The sequence below is a fragment of the Scyliorhinus canicula genome, chromosome 1, assembly GCF_902713615.1.
Source record: "Scyliorhinus canicula chromosome 1, sScyCan1.1, whole genome shotgun sequence".
Lineage (NCBI taxonomy): Eukaryota > Metazoa > Chordata > Chondrichthyes > Carcharhiniformes > Scyliorhinidae > Scyliorhinus > Scyliorhinus canicula.
This window is the reverse complement of record NC_052146.1, coordinates 304,832,711-304,848,838: the sequence shown is the minus strand read 5'-3', so window position 1 is coordinate 304,848,838 and position 16,128 is coordinate 304,832,711. Positions and strand designations below refer to the sequence as shown.

Here is a 16,128-nt window from a genome sequence, read left to right as displayed (position 1 = left end):
AACCAAAGAAGGAAGCGTCAGTTTTTAATCAGAATTATGCTTCTGTGATATGCGTTGTGATTGTCTTCCTACATTAAAGGTGCAGTATAAATGTAAATTATTGTGAAATTCTGCTGCCTGAGGCAATATTTCTCAAATAACAGAGATTCATTCATTACTTTTTTTAATGATCTTACTGTATACAGAATGGTTTCCGGTTACCAAACATTCCCTTACCAGACCAGACCCAAAAATAGCTTACAATGACCCTTAAAACAATACTGCTCAATACAATGAATACAATACTGCTAATCTTTATTCCCACATAAACAAGAAAATAAGCCATCTCAGCTCTCAATCAACCTTTTAAACCAATGACAGAGAGGAATACTTAGTTTGCAAAGTCATTTTTTGAGAAATAGATCTTTGGCACTGCTTTACAGAAAATATCTGACTTCTGTCAGAAATTCTGGCTGTATGTCTTCAAAAGCCATTTAAACTGGCTTGTTTCAGCTCCCCCTTGTCATCAGACAAGTCTGCAAATACAGGGGACAGGATTCTCTGATGCTGAGGCTAAGTGTTGACTCCATTGTGAAACGGCGTTGCATTTCTTGACGGCATCAACACGGCCTCAGGAACAGCAATTCTGACCCCTACAGGGGGCCAGCACAGCACTGGAGAGACACGGCAGCTGCCGATCCCAGGCGTCAGATGGGCGCTGCCGAACTGCGCATACGTAGTGGGGCACAGTGGAGCCGGCAGGATTGCCGCACATGCGCAGTGGCTCCCTTCTCCGCGCCGGCCCCGACGCAACATGGCGTAGAGCTACAGGGGCCGGCGCGGAACGAAAGAGGCCCCCAGCCCGAGAAGCCGGCCAACCGATCGGTAGGCCCCGATTGTGGGCCAGGCCACAGCGGAGGCCCCCAGGGTCGGACACACCCCCCCCCCCGCCCCCAAACAGGCCGCCCCCAGATGCATCCACGCCAAAAGTCCCACCGGCAAAGAACAGGTGTAGACAGCGTCAGCGGGACTTGACGTTATAGCGTGGCCACTCGGCCCAACAAGGACCGAGAATCGCCGAGGGGGGGGGGGGGGGGGGGGGGGGGCTGAAGAGTGGCCCACGACCGGCTCCGCGCCAACAGCGCCGATTCCCCTCTCTTCGGAGAATCAGTGGACTGGCGCGGGACGGCATAGCGCGATTCGCGTCGGTCCCGCCGATTCTCTGGCCCGGCCCCGGGGTGAGAGAATCTCACCCAGTTAATCCCTTTTGACAAACTTACAGTGAGAGCAAAACTGTTTCACTGTGCACGCTGTTTCAGCCAGATCAGAACAGAATTGAAAACGGTTTCTGAAAAAGCCAGATGCCTTCGCTCCACCAAGCAATGATATCATCCCACCCAGCTGAGAACTAACTAACTCTCCAGGAATTCCCCTGAATCAAAACAAAGTAATAACCCAAGCTTTTTACCATGGTTAATTATACCTGTGGCTCCTAAAGGTTGTTGTCTTTCATAGAACATAGAACAGTACAGCACAGAACAGGCCCTTCGGCCCTCGATGTTGTGCCGAGCAATGATCACCCTACTTAAACCCACGTAACCCGTATACCCGTAACCCAACAATCCCCCATTAACCTTACACTACGGGCAATTTAGCATGGCCAATCCACCTAACCCGCACATCTTTGGACTGTGGGAGGAAACCGGAGCACCCGGAGGAAACCCACGCACACACGGGGAGGACGTGCAGACTCCACACAGACAGTGACCCAGCCGGGAATCGAACCTGGGACCCTGGAGCTGTGAAGCATTGATGCTAACCACCATGCTACCGTGAGGCCCTAACCAAGATTCTTTAAAAACATGACTTCAGCAGTCAAACACACGGTAACCATTCCTTCACCAAATATTTATAATCCCATGGGCGGAATTCTCTGACCCCACATTGGGTCGGAGAATCGGCGCGGCGCTGCACGAATTGCGCCATGCCGCCCGGACGCCGGGATACAATTCTCCGCAGAGCGGAGAATTGGCACCATTGCCGCTGGTGTGGTCGGCACGGCGCCGGTCGGGGTATGTGCCGGACTCTCCAGCCTGGGCCAGCGCGCCGATTCTCCGGCCCAGAACGGGCCGAGCGGCCGTCACAAAAATCTGAGTCCCGCTGGTGCCGTTCTACCATCCTCTGAGCCAGCGGGATCTTGGCGTTGAAGTAGAGGTAGAGGTAGAACAGTACAGCACAGAACAGGCCCTTTGGCCCTCAATGTTGTGCCGAGCCATGATCACCCTACTCAACCCACGTATCCACCCTATACCCGTAACCCAACAACCCCCCCCTTAACCTTACTTTTATTAGGACACTACAGGCAATTTAGCATGGCCAATCCACCTAACCCGCACATCTTTGGACTGTGGGAGGAAACCGGAGCACCCGGAGGAAACCCACGCACACAGAGGGAGGACGTGCAGACTCCACACAGACAGTGACCCAGCCGGGAATCGAACCTGGGACCCTGGAGCTGTGAAGCATTTATGCTAACCACCATGCTACCCTGCTGCCCCTTGAAGGGTCCAGGGTCGGCCTGTGGGGGGGAGGGGGTGTCCGACCCCCGTGGAGTCTTTGTAGTGGCCTGGCCCACGATCGGATCCCACCGATCGGCAGGCCAGCATCTCTGGCTGGGGGCCTCCTTTCCTTCGCGCTAGCTCCTGTAGCCTTGTGCCATTTGGCATCGGGGCCGGTGCGGGGAAGAAAGCCACTGTGCATGCGCTAGTTGGCGCCGGCCCAACTGCGCATGCACTGACCCCGTGGTGCTGGGTTTATGCCGGGATCAGCAGCTGGAGTGGCGTGGGCCGCTCCAGCGCCGTGCTAGCCCCCTGTGGGCCGGAGAATGGGGTCTTGGAACGGGCGCAGACGCCGGAGTAAAACACTCCCGTTTTTATGCCAGCATCGACACTTAGCCGCCCAATGGGAGAATCCCGTCCCATATATCTGAAATTCCTACATTCAACACACAACTCTCCCTTTTCCTTCACAGCCTTGTCACCAAATAAGAGTGTCTGAGTCAAAACTTTCTCTGCAATTTCCTCAGAAATAATTGGACCAGGAGGGGCTAAAACTTTTGAATAATTAGCTAACACTCAATTATTTCCAGCGGGGACTTCCGGTGGTAACCATGGAGGAGTAAGTCGCACATTCGATAGCTCCCGTCTGGAACGGACTTTCGGAACTTTTTTCCCGACTTTTTTCTGACTTTAGGGGATAGATCGGTCCAGTGGACGATATTAAGAAGGATTTCCCCTCTGATGTACGGCTAATTGGACTAGAAGTGGCCATGTGAAAAGACTCAGTCCGAATAGAGTGAAGCAGTCGGAGCTGGTACGGAGTCGGCACAGCATGGCAGATGGTCAGGACCAGGGAGCGGTGGCTCAGTGGTCTAAGGAGCAACAGATGAAGCTCTTTAATGGCTGTTTCACTGAGCTGAAAAAGGAAACGCTGGACCCAATCAAGGCTGTGATCGATCATTTGGTATTGAATCAGGCGGCCCAAGGGAAAGCGATACAGGAAATTGAGCTGAAGTTATCTAGCCCGGAGGACTATCTAACCATGCTGGAGCACAAGGTGGAGGTGTTGGATGAGCGCCACAAGAGAATGCAGGAGAAGTTTGAGGGCCTGGAGAACAGGTCCAGGAGACAGAACTTAAGGATCTGAGGGGTCGAATGCGGCAGCATATGTGGTGAGCATACTGGAGAAGCTGATGGGGGCCGGGGCGTTTTCTCGGCCCCCGGAAGTGGATGGAGTGCATCGAGCCCTCGCAAGGAAGCCTTAGGCGAATGATCCGCCGAGGGCCATGGAGGCGCGTTTCCACTGATATTCGGATAAAGAACTCGTCTTGCGGTGGGCCAAGAAAGAGCGGAGCAGCAGATGGGAGAACAGCGAGGTGCACATCTATCAGGACCTGGGAGCGGAGCTGGCCAAGAAACGTGCTGAGTTTAATCGGGTGAAGGTGATCCTCTTCAAGAAGGGGATGAAATTTGGGATGCTGTATCCAACGCGGTTGTGGGTTACGCACGAAGACCGGCACTTTTACTTTGAGGCACCAGACGATGTATGGTCATTTATCAAAGAAAATAAGTTGGAAGCGTCTTAAAGGACACTTAAGTCTTGAAGGAGTTATGTGACGGTGATTTGTAATTTTTGTAATTCTTGTATCAGTTCAAATAAGACTGTATGTAGTTCTGGGTTAAATAATGGGCTGGGGTGGTGGTTTGAGGGTTCTTTGTTTTTGCAGAGATTGGGTGCGGGGCGGGGGGTGGGGGGGGGGGGCGAAGTTGGTGCTATTCTGTGGGAGGTTGGGTCTGGTTTCAAGCGATTGTTTCTTCATTGGTTTATGTTAATTTATTTTACTTGAGGTTTTTTACTTACTGGGGACTGCGATGTTGTTAAATGGTTTATGCATGTCGGGAGAGGGTTTCGAACAATAGGGAGCCAGACTGTTTGGTACCAGGGGCGGGGGCTGTTGGGGGTCAGCATGGTTCAGCTGACTCTCGGAAGCGAGGTGTGGGTGAACATGTGCTAAGATGGTGCTTGACCTGGGGGATCAGGTTTCGGGTGCTGTTGTAGGGGGGGATGGAGAGGCTGCTTCGCTGATGGGAGGAACTATTGTCAGGGAACAAAATGGAGGTCGGGGACGGTTGCTGCTTGTCGGGGAGCTCGGGGAAGCTGGGGGGGGGGGGCGAGGGCTCTGGGCTAGCCAAAAAAAGGTTATGGCTAGTCGGCAGTTGGGAGGGGGGTGGTAGCCCCCCGTCCAGGCTGATTACGTGGAATGTGAGGGATTTAAATGGGCCGGTCAAAAGAGGCTGAAGGCAGACGTAGCAATGCTTCAGGAAACACATTTAAAGATTATTGGCCAGACGAGATTGAAAAAGGGGTGGGTTGGTCAGGTGTTTCACTCTGGGCTGGACTCAAAGACCAGGGGGGTAGCGATATTGATCAGCAAGTGGGTGGCATTTGAGGCTGGAAGAATTGTGGCAGATAAGGGGGTAGATATATTATGGTGAGCGGGAAGTTGGAGGGTGTACGGGTGGTACTTGTAAACGTATATGCTCCGAACTGGAACGATGTGGGATTTATGAGACGGGTGTTAGGCAAGATCGCGGACCTGGAGTCTCACGTGCTGATCATGGGAGGAGACTTTAACACGGTCATTGATCCCGATCTGGAACCGTCAAAATCCAGGACTGGAAGGAGGCCTGCCGCAGCGAAGGAGTTGAGGGGTTTTATAGAGCAGATTGTGGGGGGGGGGGGTAGGCCCATGGAGATTCGAAAGGCCGAGGGCGAAGGAGTTTTCGTTTTTTTCTCATGTTCATAAAGTTTACTCCCTGTGGTGACTGTATTATGACAGCCATTTTCCACTGTATTGCATTATACTTTGTTGTTGCCCTTGTGGGCTCCACCTATGAACCATTGTATGTATTGCACCACTTTGCATCTGGTTGATGCCCTTCAGGGGATGTATATAGAGCTGCTGCCCTGCAGGCGGCTCTCAGTGCAGAGCAGTCGCAGGTAGGCACAGTTCTAGCTGATCAAAGCCACAGTTCAGTTCAACTCTCCACCTCGTGTGGATTGATGGTCGCTTCAATCCCACATTGATTTTTTTTTTTGTTCTGAGCAGGGCGCTAATTCCGAAGGTGGCAGGGACGGAATATTCGGCAATTGCAGTCTCTGATCATGCCCCGCATTGGGTGGATTTGCGGTTGAGTGAGGAGAGAGGGTAGCGCCCGCTGTGGAGACTGGATGTGGGGTTGTTAGCGGACGAAGCGGTCTGCGGGCGGGTGAATAAGTCCATCCAGAATTACCTGGATACAAATTATATGGGTGAGGTATCAGCAGCGATGGTTTGGCAGGCTCTGAAAGCAGTTGTAAGAGGTTACTAATTTCGATTCGGTCCCATAGAGAAAAGGTGGTACGAGCAGACAGGGAGAGATTAGTGGAGGAAATACTCCAAGTGGATAGGAGATATGCGGAGGACCCGGACGCGGGGCTCCTGAGGGAGCGTCGGAAACTACACGCAGAGTTTGAGTTGTTGACCACGGGGAGGGCGGTGGAGCAGTTGAGGAGGGAAAGGGGGGGTCTACGAACATGGGGAAAAGGTGAGCAGGACGTTGGCGCACCAGCTTAGGAAGAGAGAAGCAGCCAGGGAGATTGGGAGAGTAAGGAATAGCGAGGGCAACATGGTCTTGGACCCAGAGGGTGAACGACGTTTTTAAAGAATTCTATAGAAAATTATATGAGTCGGAATCCTCGCCTGGTGTAGAAGGGATGAGGCAGTTCCTTGATCAGTTGAAGTTTCCGAGGGTGGAGAAGGACCTGGTCGAGGGGCTGGGTGCCCCGACTGAGGCAGAGAAAATTGTTTAAGAACTGGAGGGCATGCAGTCGGGCAAGGCTCTGGGGCCGGACTGTTACCCGGTAGAATTCTGTAAGAGGTTCTCAGAGGTGTTGTGCCCACTGCGGATGAGGACCTTTAATGAGGCTAAAGAGAGGGGAATCCCCCCCCCAAAACGCTGTCTCAGGCCTCAGTTTCATTCATGCTTAAACAAGAGAAGGACCCAGAGCAATGAGGGTCATATAGGCTGATCTCGCTTTTGAACGTAGATGCCAAGCTGCTGACTAAGATTTTGACCACTAGGCTGGAAGACTGTCTTCCCGGGGTGATAGGGGAGGGCCAAACCGGATTTGTTAAGGGTAGACAGCTCAATGCTAACGTTCGGAGGCTTTTGAGTGTAATTATGATGCCCTCAGAAGGAGAGGAGGTGGAGGTGGTGGTTGCGATGGACGTGTAGAAGGCTTTTGATCGGGTGGAGTAGGAGTATCTTTGGGAGATGCTGGGAAGGTTTGGGTTTGGTGAGGGCTTCATCGACTGGGTGCAATTGCTGTACCAGGCGCCAGTAGCGAGCGTGTGCACGACCCGGCTGAGGTCGGGGTACTTTAAGCTACACCGAGGGATGAGGCAGGGGTACCCCCTCCCCCCATTGCTGTTCGCTCTGGCTCCCGAGCCATTGGCCATGGTGCTGAGAGCATCAAGGAAGTGGCTGGGGCTGGTTCGGTGGGGGAGGGGGGGGGGGGTGGAGCATCGGGTTTCGCTGTGCGCGGACGATCTGCTCTTGTACGTCTCGGACCCGGTGGAGGGGATGGGGGGGAGGTTATGCAGATCTTGGGGGAATTTGGCAGGTTTTCAGGGTACAAATTGAACATGGGAAAAAGTGAATTGTTCGTGATCCAGGCAAGCGGGTAGGAGAGGAGATTGAAGGAGCTGCCACTCAGGACGGTAGAGAGGAGCTTTTGCTACCTGGGAATACAGGTGGCTCGGAAATGGGAGGCATTACAACGGCTCAACCTCACCCGGCTGGTGTAGCAAATAGAGGGGGACTTTAAAAGATGGGATATGCTCCCATTATCGTTGGCAGGGAGGATACAGACCGTAAAAATGACGGTCCTCCCCAGATATTTGTTTGTCTTCCAGTGCCTTCCCATCTTCATCCCTAAGGCCTTTTTCAAGCGGGTAAACAAGATTATTTCGGGCTTTCTATGGGTGAATAAAACCCCGCGTGTGAAGAAAATGTTGTTGGAGCACAGTCGGGGGGAGGGTGGGTTGGCGCTGCCGAACTTCTGCAACTACTACTGGGTGACGAATATGGTGATGATTAGGAAGTGGGTGGTGGGGGAGGGGTCGACTTGGGAGCGGATGGAGGCGGCGTCATGTAAAGGCACCAGTTTGGGAGGACTGGTAACGGGGCACCACTGCCGTTCTCACCGGCCCATTACTCCACAAGTCCGGTGGTGGCGGCACTGAGGATTTGGGGGCAATGGAGGAGATATAAGAGGGTGGAGGGTGCGTTGGTCTGGGGCCCGATTTTCAATAACCACAGGTTCGCACCGGGCAGGATAGATGGAGGGTTCCAGAGCTGGCAGAGAGCAGGAATAGACGGGAGATTTCCCAGTCTGAAGGCGCTGGAGGACAAGTTCAAGCTGCCACCGGGGAATGGTTTCAGGTATCTGCAAGTGCGGGACTTTCAGAGGAAACAGGTGTTGGCTTTCTCGCTGTTGCTGCCACGGGGGATACAGGACAGAGTAGTGTTTGGTATCTGGGTGGGGGAGGGGAAAGTGTTGAATATCTATCAGGAGTTGTTGGAGGCGGAGGAGACCCCGGTGGAGGAACTGAAGGGCAAGTGGGAGGAGGAGCTAGGTGTGGGAGTTAGAGGCGGGTCTGTGCGGACGCCCTAAGCAGAGTTAATTCCTCCTCTTTATGTGCCAGGCTTAGCCTAATACAATTTAAAGTGGTCCACCGGGCAAATATGACAGCGGCGAGGATGAGCAAGTTTTTTAGGGGTCAATGCTGGGGTTCTGTCGGAGGTGGCAGCCGTACGTCGACTTTCTTCGGGAAAATTAAAATGTCAGCGGAAGCAGCATTCTGAAGGGGGCGGGCAGGTAGGTGCAATATGGTTAAGGGATGTACAGAAGGAGTTGGGTGGGAAATGTTTAGTTTACCATGTTGATGTTTATGTTATTATTATTCTGTTTGTTATTGTTATACAAACATTTTGCAAATAATTCAATAAAAATATTTTAAAAAAAAGATTATTTCCAACAGCGGCTATTGTAACAACTAATTGTGACAACTATTGGGTCAACTAATTGTGTACATTTCCAAAGGATGTAATATGGTCCTATAGCAATCCAAATCTTTAATTTATTATTTACGCCAATGAAATGTTTCTTATTATCGAACAGAGAAGTTCACCCTGATGGCCTTCCAACGACCTATACCATCATGATGCTCTTCCGTCTTCTTCCAACAACTACCTCTGAGCCTTTTGCCATTTGGCAGATTACGGACCAAGATAACAAGCCAGAAGTCGGAGTACTTCTTGACGGTAAGTTGCGCTTCTTAATGCACAACCATTCATTGATAGTAGTTGGATATTAGAGCTGCAGGTCTGTACTGAGACACAGGACCTTTCCTTATTCCTGCCGTTTGCCTAGATTTTCTTTTTATCTGGCATTGTACATGCAACTGCCAGGCATGGTTTTGGTGGGGGGGCATGTGAAATAGGTAGGCTGGCTAACTCACCACCTACATGCCCACCCTTGACAAATCCCCATAATAAACTAGGTGTGAAAATCCTGAAATTGCTAGCCTGCCCACCATATTTTAATGAACGACTAAAGGTCAATTAGACGTGTTAGCAAGTCTTGTAACTTTAATAATACTCTGCCCACACCAAAATACTGTTAGTAGGGCAGGAGTGGCAGGCTGCATTTTAAGCCCTACTTGAGAAAAGACCAGAAAGAAGGGGGGTACCATGTACGCATTAAGGGCACCTCCCCAGAGATATCAAGCCCCCTTCCTTCCATACCACTGGCCGTATGAAACCCAGCCCCTCACCCCCCACCCGACTCCTATCTGGATTCTCTCCTCTCCCCAAAAACCATGGGGAATACCTATCCTGGGCAACCATGATCCTCTTTGGGCTTCTTCCAGCAGCTTTGGTAGCACCCGCTACTGAAATCTGACGATGCTGGGATTGACGGAGCTGCCAGCCAATTAGATTAGCAACTCCGAAGCATGGGACTTCCATCCACTGGGGAGAAGAAGTCCCAATGTTCAGCCATTTAGTGTGTTATTACTGTGGGACAGACTTCTTTGGCATGTCTCAGTTAAAGTCAAGTTTCCTTCTCGGGAGGAAGGAGCAGTCCACCCAGCAAAGCCCTTAAGCCCATAAAATGCAGTCTATAGAATCCATCTGCATAATTCTCGACACCAAAGTGTAGAAATTGCTGAATTAGAATCCTGAAAGCATGTATTAGATCCACCAGCATCTTGTGTTTATTTGTTCTTAGGATGTGGGCAACACCAGCAATTTTTATTGGCTATCCTTCATTGCCTTTAGTCTTGTGTAAAGCTTGTGTAGTATTGGACAAGAGTAATGTGTAGAGAACAGATTAGATCGGGGTGGCAGATTAATGTTCCATGAAGGATTTTAATGAATCACTTGGGTTCAGACAATAGTCAGTAATTTTCCTAAATTTAATTTAGCTGTACTAGTTTCTATAATGAGATTTCCAAGTTTCTACCCTTGTATAAAATTCCTTCCATGGCTAAATTTAGCCAAACCTGACCAAGTTATGATATGAGATCCAAGGAGCTCTCAGGGAGTTTCTGTTCCAAGCAGGCCCTTTAGTCCAAGATGTTCATTGCTTTTTAGGCACACATGGACTGGAGTAGGCTGCCAGCTCCTCAAGACTATTTTGCCATTCAATTAAATCATGGCAGATCTGTACCTTAACTCCCTTTATGTGCTTTTTTTCATATCCCTTGCTATGCCGACCTGACAATCTAGCTACCCACCAACCCACATTAATTAATTTCCTTCTCTCCCCAGTTTTCAAATGTACTATTCAGGTTCACTGCCCTTTGATGAAGCATATTTCAACAATAAATACCGACTGTCTTTTACCAATTTCTTACCATTTCCTGATGTTTAAAACCTTTCAACATGTTCAACATTTTCTCTGTACAGTTAAGAAATGGGTGCAGACCAAGGCAGGCCAGCAGCACGGTTCAATTCCTGTACCAGCCTCCCCGAACAGGCGCCAGAATGTGGCGACTCGGGGATTTTCACAGTAACTTCATTTGAAGCCTACTTGTACAATAAGTGATTTTAATTTCATTTTATTTTGTCAGTAGGAAGTGTCTGTCATTTAATTCACAACCTATTCATGTTTCTCCTCCAAACCATAGGCAACAGTAAAACACTGTCGTACTTCAACAAAGATGAGAGAGGAGAGTCTCAGACCATCACGTTTGACACTGAAGATATGAAGAAGCTCTTTTATGGAAATTTCCACAAGGTCAGTGTTTATTTGTCGTTAATGACTTTTTAATTCCCCCTAAGTGCAGCATGTTTATATATTTGTGATTATCACTCTGCAAATTGCCATAAATCATTGGGATGACGGAGTTTTCTGGAATGTAGCCTCTAGACAAGCAATGTGGGTGATCTTGACATTTATGTTCTGGCAACAATTGTTCTGATTTTCACTCTTCCGTCTTTGAAGGAGCTTCCTCCTGCTGGGGCATGACTTATGTGTCCTGGCACTCAAAACATGCCTCAAGTTGTCATTATTCAGACATGAGCATAGACAGCAAGCGCAGAGTCCTGACAGCCTGGCCTCATTGCATTCCATATGTTACTGGTATGAGGCCTCTGCATAGCAATCGATTGGGTAAATTATTGAATATGTTCAAGTCTGAGATCGATAGATTTATAGGTATTAAAAGCATCACGAGATACTGGGATTATAGTGCATAAAAATGCTGTTGAAGTAAAAGATCAGCCATGATCTCATTGAATGGCAGAGTAGGGTTGAAGGGCTGAATGGCCTACTCTTGCTGCTATTTCTTATCTTTTTGTTTAATCCCCAGGATATTGATAGTGGAGAAATTCAGTGATGATAATCAAGGGTTTGATTCTCTCTTGTTGGAGATAGTCATTGCCTGGAACCTGTGTGGTGCAAATGTTACTTGCCACATTCCAAACCAAGCCTGGGTATTATGCAGGTCTTGATGGACTCTTGCAGTGATGTCCTGGGACTGAGATGAGTAACCTCCAGCAACAACAATCATCTTCCATTGTGCCAGGCATCACTTCAACCAGCAGAGAGCTTTCCCTCTAGTCCTACTGACTCCAATTTTGCCCGGGCTCCTTTATGTCACTCTCGGCCAAATGCTGCCTTGATACTGGGAATATCACTTCTGCTCTTCTACAAAATAATGCTTCTTTCACCGAAGAGGACAAATGGGGCCTCAGTTTAATATTTCATCCAAAGGAAAGCACCTCCGCCTCAACAGCACTCCAACAGTACTGAACTGTCCGCCTGGATTATGGTCTCATGTGTCTGATTTGGGACTTAATCTCACAACCTTCTGAGTCAGAAGCAGAAGTGCCAATAGTGAACCACAGCTGACAAGAATAAACTAATGATTCCTTCCTAATTTATCTTAGTCTTCTATTTCACTCTCTTTTGACTCTTGCTAAGGGCCCTTCACTTCGCTTCTCAATAATTATTTACACAATAGACTGATTCCAAATAATGCACATCTGGCCTCATTGTATCTTCCCAACCACCCGGCATGATATCACGCAGGCACGAATCACTACTGAGAGTTTTCAAAAACAAAAAGCAGTTGAGAGGAACCCGCTGGATGTGCGCAGTATAGCCCCTAGTGTTGAAGGTTTTCAACAGAGTCCCATATAAGAGATTAACATGTAAAATTATGCACATGGGAATGAGGGTAGTGCGTTGGTGTGAATAGAAAACTGTTTGGCGGACAGGAAACAGCAGAAATGAATTAATTTTTTCCTTATGGCAGGCAGTGAAGAATGGGTACTGCAGGGATCGGTGCACGAGCCACAGCTATTCACAATATATTTAATAATTTAGATGAGGGAACTAAATTTATCATCTCGAAATTTGCAGATGACACAAAGCTGGGTGTGAGTGTGAGCTCTGAGGACGATGCAGAGAATCTTCAATGTGATTTGGGCATTAATAATAATCTTTTATTGTCACAAGTAGGCTTACATCAACACTGCAATGAAGTTACTGTGAAAAGCCCCGAGTCGCCACATTCCGGTGCCTGTTCGGCTACACAGAGGGAGAATTCTCAGCTGGTACGGGAATTGATCCCGCGCTGCTGTCCTGCATTACAAACCAGCTGTCTAGCCCACTGAGCTAAACCAGCCAAGCTAAGAGAGTGGGTAAATGCATGGCAGATGCAGTATAATGTGGACAGATGTGTGGTTATCCAGTTTGGCAAAAAAAATAGGAAGGTGGATTATTATCTCAATGGCTATAAATTAAGAGAGGTAAATGTGTAACAAGACCTGGGTGTCCACCAGCTGCTGAAGGTAAGCATGCTGGTACAGCAGGCGGTAGAGAAGGCAACTGGTATGTTGGCCTTCATAGCGAGAGGATTCGAGCACAGGAGCAGGAATGTCTTAGAATTGTAAAGGCCACACCTGGATATTGTGTGAAGTTTTGGTCTCCTTATCTGAGGTGGGATGTTCTTGCTAGAGAGGGAATGCAGAGAACGTTTAGCAGATTGATTCCTGGGATGGCGGGATTGATGTATGAGGGAGATTGAGTCGGTTAGAATTATATTTGCTGGAGTTCAGAAGAATATGGAGAGGATCTCATAGAAACCTGTAAAATTCTAACAGGACGAGACAGGGTAGATGTAGGAAAGATGTTTCTGATGGTTAGGGTGTCCAGATCCAGGGGTCAAGAGGAAATCCTTTTAGAAATGAGAGGAGAAATTTCTTGACCCAGAGAATGGTAAACCTGTGGAATTTGCTACTGCAGAAAGCAGTTGAGGTCAAAACATGATGAGTAGGATTCTCTGACCCTGAGGCTAAGTGTTGACGCCGTTGTAAACGCTGTCGTGTATCTTGACGGCGTCAACATGGCCTCAGGAGCAGCAATTCTGACCTCTACAGGGGGCCAGCATGGCACTGGAGTGATCCACACTGCTCCAGCTGCCGATCCCCAGTGTCAGATGAGCGCCGTGGGCCTGCGTATGTGCAGTGGAGCTGCCGCCAATGTGCGCATGTGCAGTGGGACCGGCGTGATTGCCGCGCATGCGCAGTGACTTCCTTCTCCACGCCGGCCCCAATGGAACATGGTGTAGGGCTACAGGGGATGGCCCGGAGCTAAAGAGGCCCCCAGACTGAGAGGTCGGCCCGATCGGTAGGCCCCTATCATGGGCTAAGCCTCAGCGGAGGCCCTTCCTGGGGTCGGACCCCCTTTCACCCCCCCCACCAGGCCGCAGCCAGATGCATCCACGCCGAACGTCCCGCCGGCTAAGAGCAGGTGTGGAGAACGGCGGCGAGACTCGGCTTTTTTTTTAGCGAGGCTGCTGGGCCCATCCCAGACCTGGAATCGCCGGGGGAGCCCCGTAGAGCGGCCCCCGACCGGCGCCGTGCCAACCACGCTGGCGCCAATTCTCCGCTCTCTGGAGAATAGGCGGACTGGCATTGGAGTGGCGTGGCACGTTTCGAGCCGGTCCCGGCGATTCTCCGGTCCCAAGGGGGGGGGGGGGGGGGGGGGGAGGGGTGAGAGAATCCTGCCCTGTATGTTTTCAAGAAGGAGGTAGATATAGCTCTTGGGGCAAAGGGGATCAAAGAATTTTGGGGAAAAGTGGAATCAGGCTATTGAGTTGAATGATCAGCTATGATTATAATGAATGGCCGAGCAGACTCGAAGGCCCAAATGGCTTATTCCTGTCCATATTTTCTATGTTTCTTGCCTGGGCACTGCCCCCAGGCAATACAGTGCTCCCAGCAGTGTGGAGCTCCATTGCGGGGATTGCCCTTATACATGGGGATCAGTATGTGGGATCTTGATGCCCGTAGGAATTCCCATGTCTGTGGGGGGGGGGAGGGGGGGCGATGTCCATCGAGGGGTGGGGGAGGGAGGGGGTTCCCTGTGTCCGTGGGGGGTTGGGTTTGTGTCCATGGGTAGGGAGGGGGATGCTCTGTATTTAAATCGGAGATCGGGGCACCCTTTAAAAAAGGCTTTGTCGGCTTTCTTAGGGCCCACACCTTCAGCTGGCTGACAGTGAATGCCGTTTCTCATTTGAAATTTCACTGAATGCTGTTCAACAAGTTACATTTGTGCCACACAAGTGCCAGGCAATGGCCATCTCCTACAAGAAAGGATCTAACCAACGCCCCTTGACATTCAATGGCATTATCATCAGTGAATCCTCCACAACCAACCCAAATTCCACACTGGTAAAGGGACACTGAAGGAAAGTCGGAGCCTCTCAATTGTAACTTTGGAAGTCGTCAATGGTACATGGTGTACATTCACCTGCTGTATGACCACACACAAGCTATTTGGTTCAGTTATTGCACTGTTGCTTCTGAACCTTTTGGATTGAAATGCCATTCTAGAGACTGAAGTATACAAACTTCAGTGCAATACTGAGGGAGTGCTGCGCTGTTTGAAAGTGCTTCCTTTTTTACTGGGCATTACATTGATTGGAGTCATTGTTTGGAGTCATACCTGGCACCAATTTATTTCAACTGGAGCGGCACGATGGCACAATGTTTCATATTGCTGCCTCACAACTCCAGGGTCCCAGGTTCAATTATGGCCTTTGGTGACTGTCTGTGTGGAGTTTGCACTTTCTCCCCGTGTCTGTGTGGGTTTCTTTCGGGTGCTCTGGTTTCCTCCTACAGTCCAAAGATGTGCAGGTTAGGTGTTAAATTGCCTCTTGGTGTAAAAAAGGGAGTTTGGGTTACTCGGTAATAGGGATAGGGTGGAGGAGTGGACTTAAATGGGGTGCTCTTTCGAAAAGGCCAGTGCAGACTGGATGGGCCGAATAGCCTTCTTCTGCACTGTAAATTCCATGAACTTCTGTTTTGAAGGTTTCTTAGAATTATTGAGAATGTACAGCAGGAAACAGCGATCAGCCCAACTAGTCAATGCTCATCATTACATACCTCCGATCATTCCTTATCTCACTCTATTAGTATAATCCTCTATTGCGTTCTGCCTCATATTTGTACCGAGCCTACCTTTAAGTACATGTATCCTATTTGCCTCAACTTCCTGTTCCACTTCTCACCACTTTCTGGGTAAATGAGTTTCTTCTGAATTCTCTATTTGTATTACGAGTGACTATCTTACATTGGTAGCCTCTAGTTCTGCTCTTCCAACAGTGGAAATCTCACATTGTCTACACTCCAACAAACCTTTCTATTGGACCACCAAGGAAACTGTCCCAGCCTTTTCATCCTTTGCTGACAGATATATCGATTGAATCTACATCGCCCATTTCTTCACATTAAAAACCTGGATGGTGGGTGTTAGTGGACTGTTCAACCTGGGAGGTTCATCAGCTGAGCTCAATCTCATTCTCATCCAGAGCCTACAGATGAATATGAGGGAAAATCACGATGCAGTGATCAGGAGCTGGAATGCTGGCTATTCATTATGCTCCTCTTAGTTAATCGTGTTCCCCAGCTACTGCCTCCTAGCTGAGACACACTGCGAGAGCAAAAAAGACAATTTGGCACAGCAATCTTG

At 49.5% G+C, this 16,128-nt stretch overlaps 1 protein-coding gene and 1 long non-coding RNA gene across 5 annotated transcripts in view; one reads left to right on the top strand and one right to left on the bottom strand.

Moving 5' to 3' along the window:
• LOC119976369 (collagen alpha-1(XII) chain-like) overlaps positions 1–16,128 on the top strand; it is a 370,037-nt gene that overhangs the window by 244,544 nt on the left and 109,365 nt on the right. For all 4 annotated transcript variants that reach the window (XM_038816870.1, XM_038816860.1, XM_038816879.1 and 1 more), the window contains 2 exons: positions 8,764–8,906; positions 10,775–10,884. In XM_038816870.1, the coding sequence (XP_038672798.1) occupies positions 8,764–8,906; positions 10,775–10,884 (253 nt within the window). The remainder of the gene's footprint in view (positions 1–8,763; positions 8,907–10,774; positions 10,885–16,128) is intronic.
• LOC119976389 overlaps positions 1–16,128 on the bottom strand; it is a 128,520-nt gene that overhangs the window by 37,697 nt on the left and 74,695 nt on the right. The gene's annotated exons all lie outside the window — the stretch shown is intronic.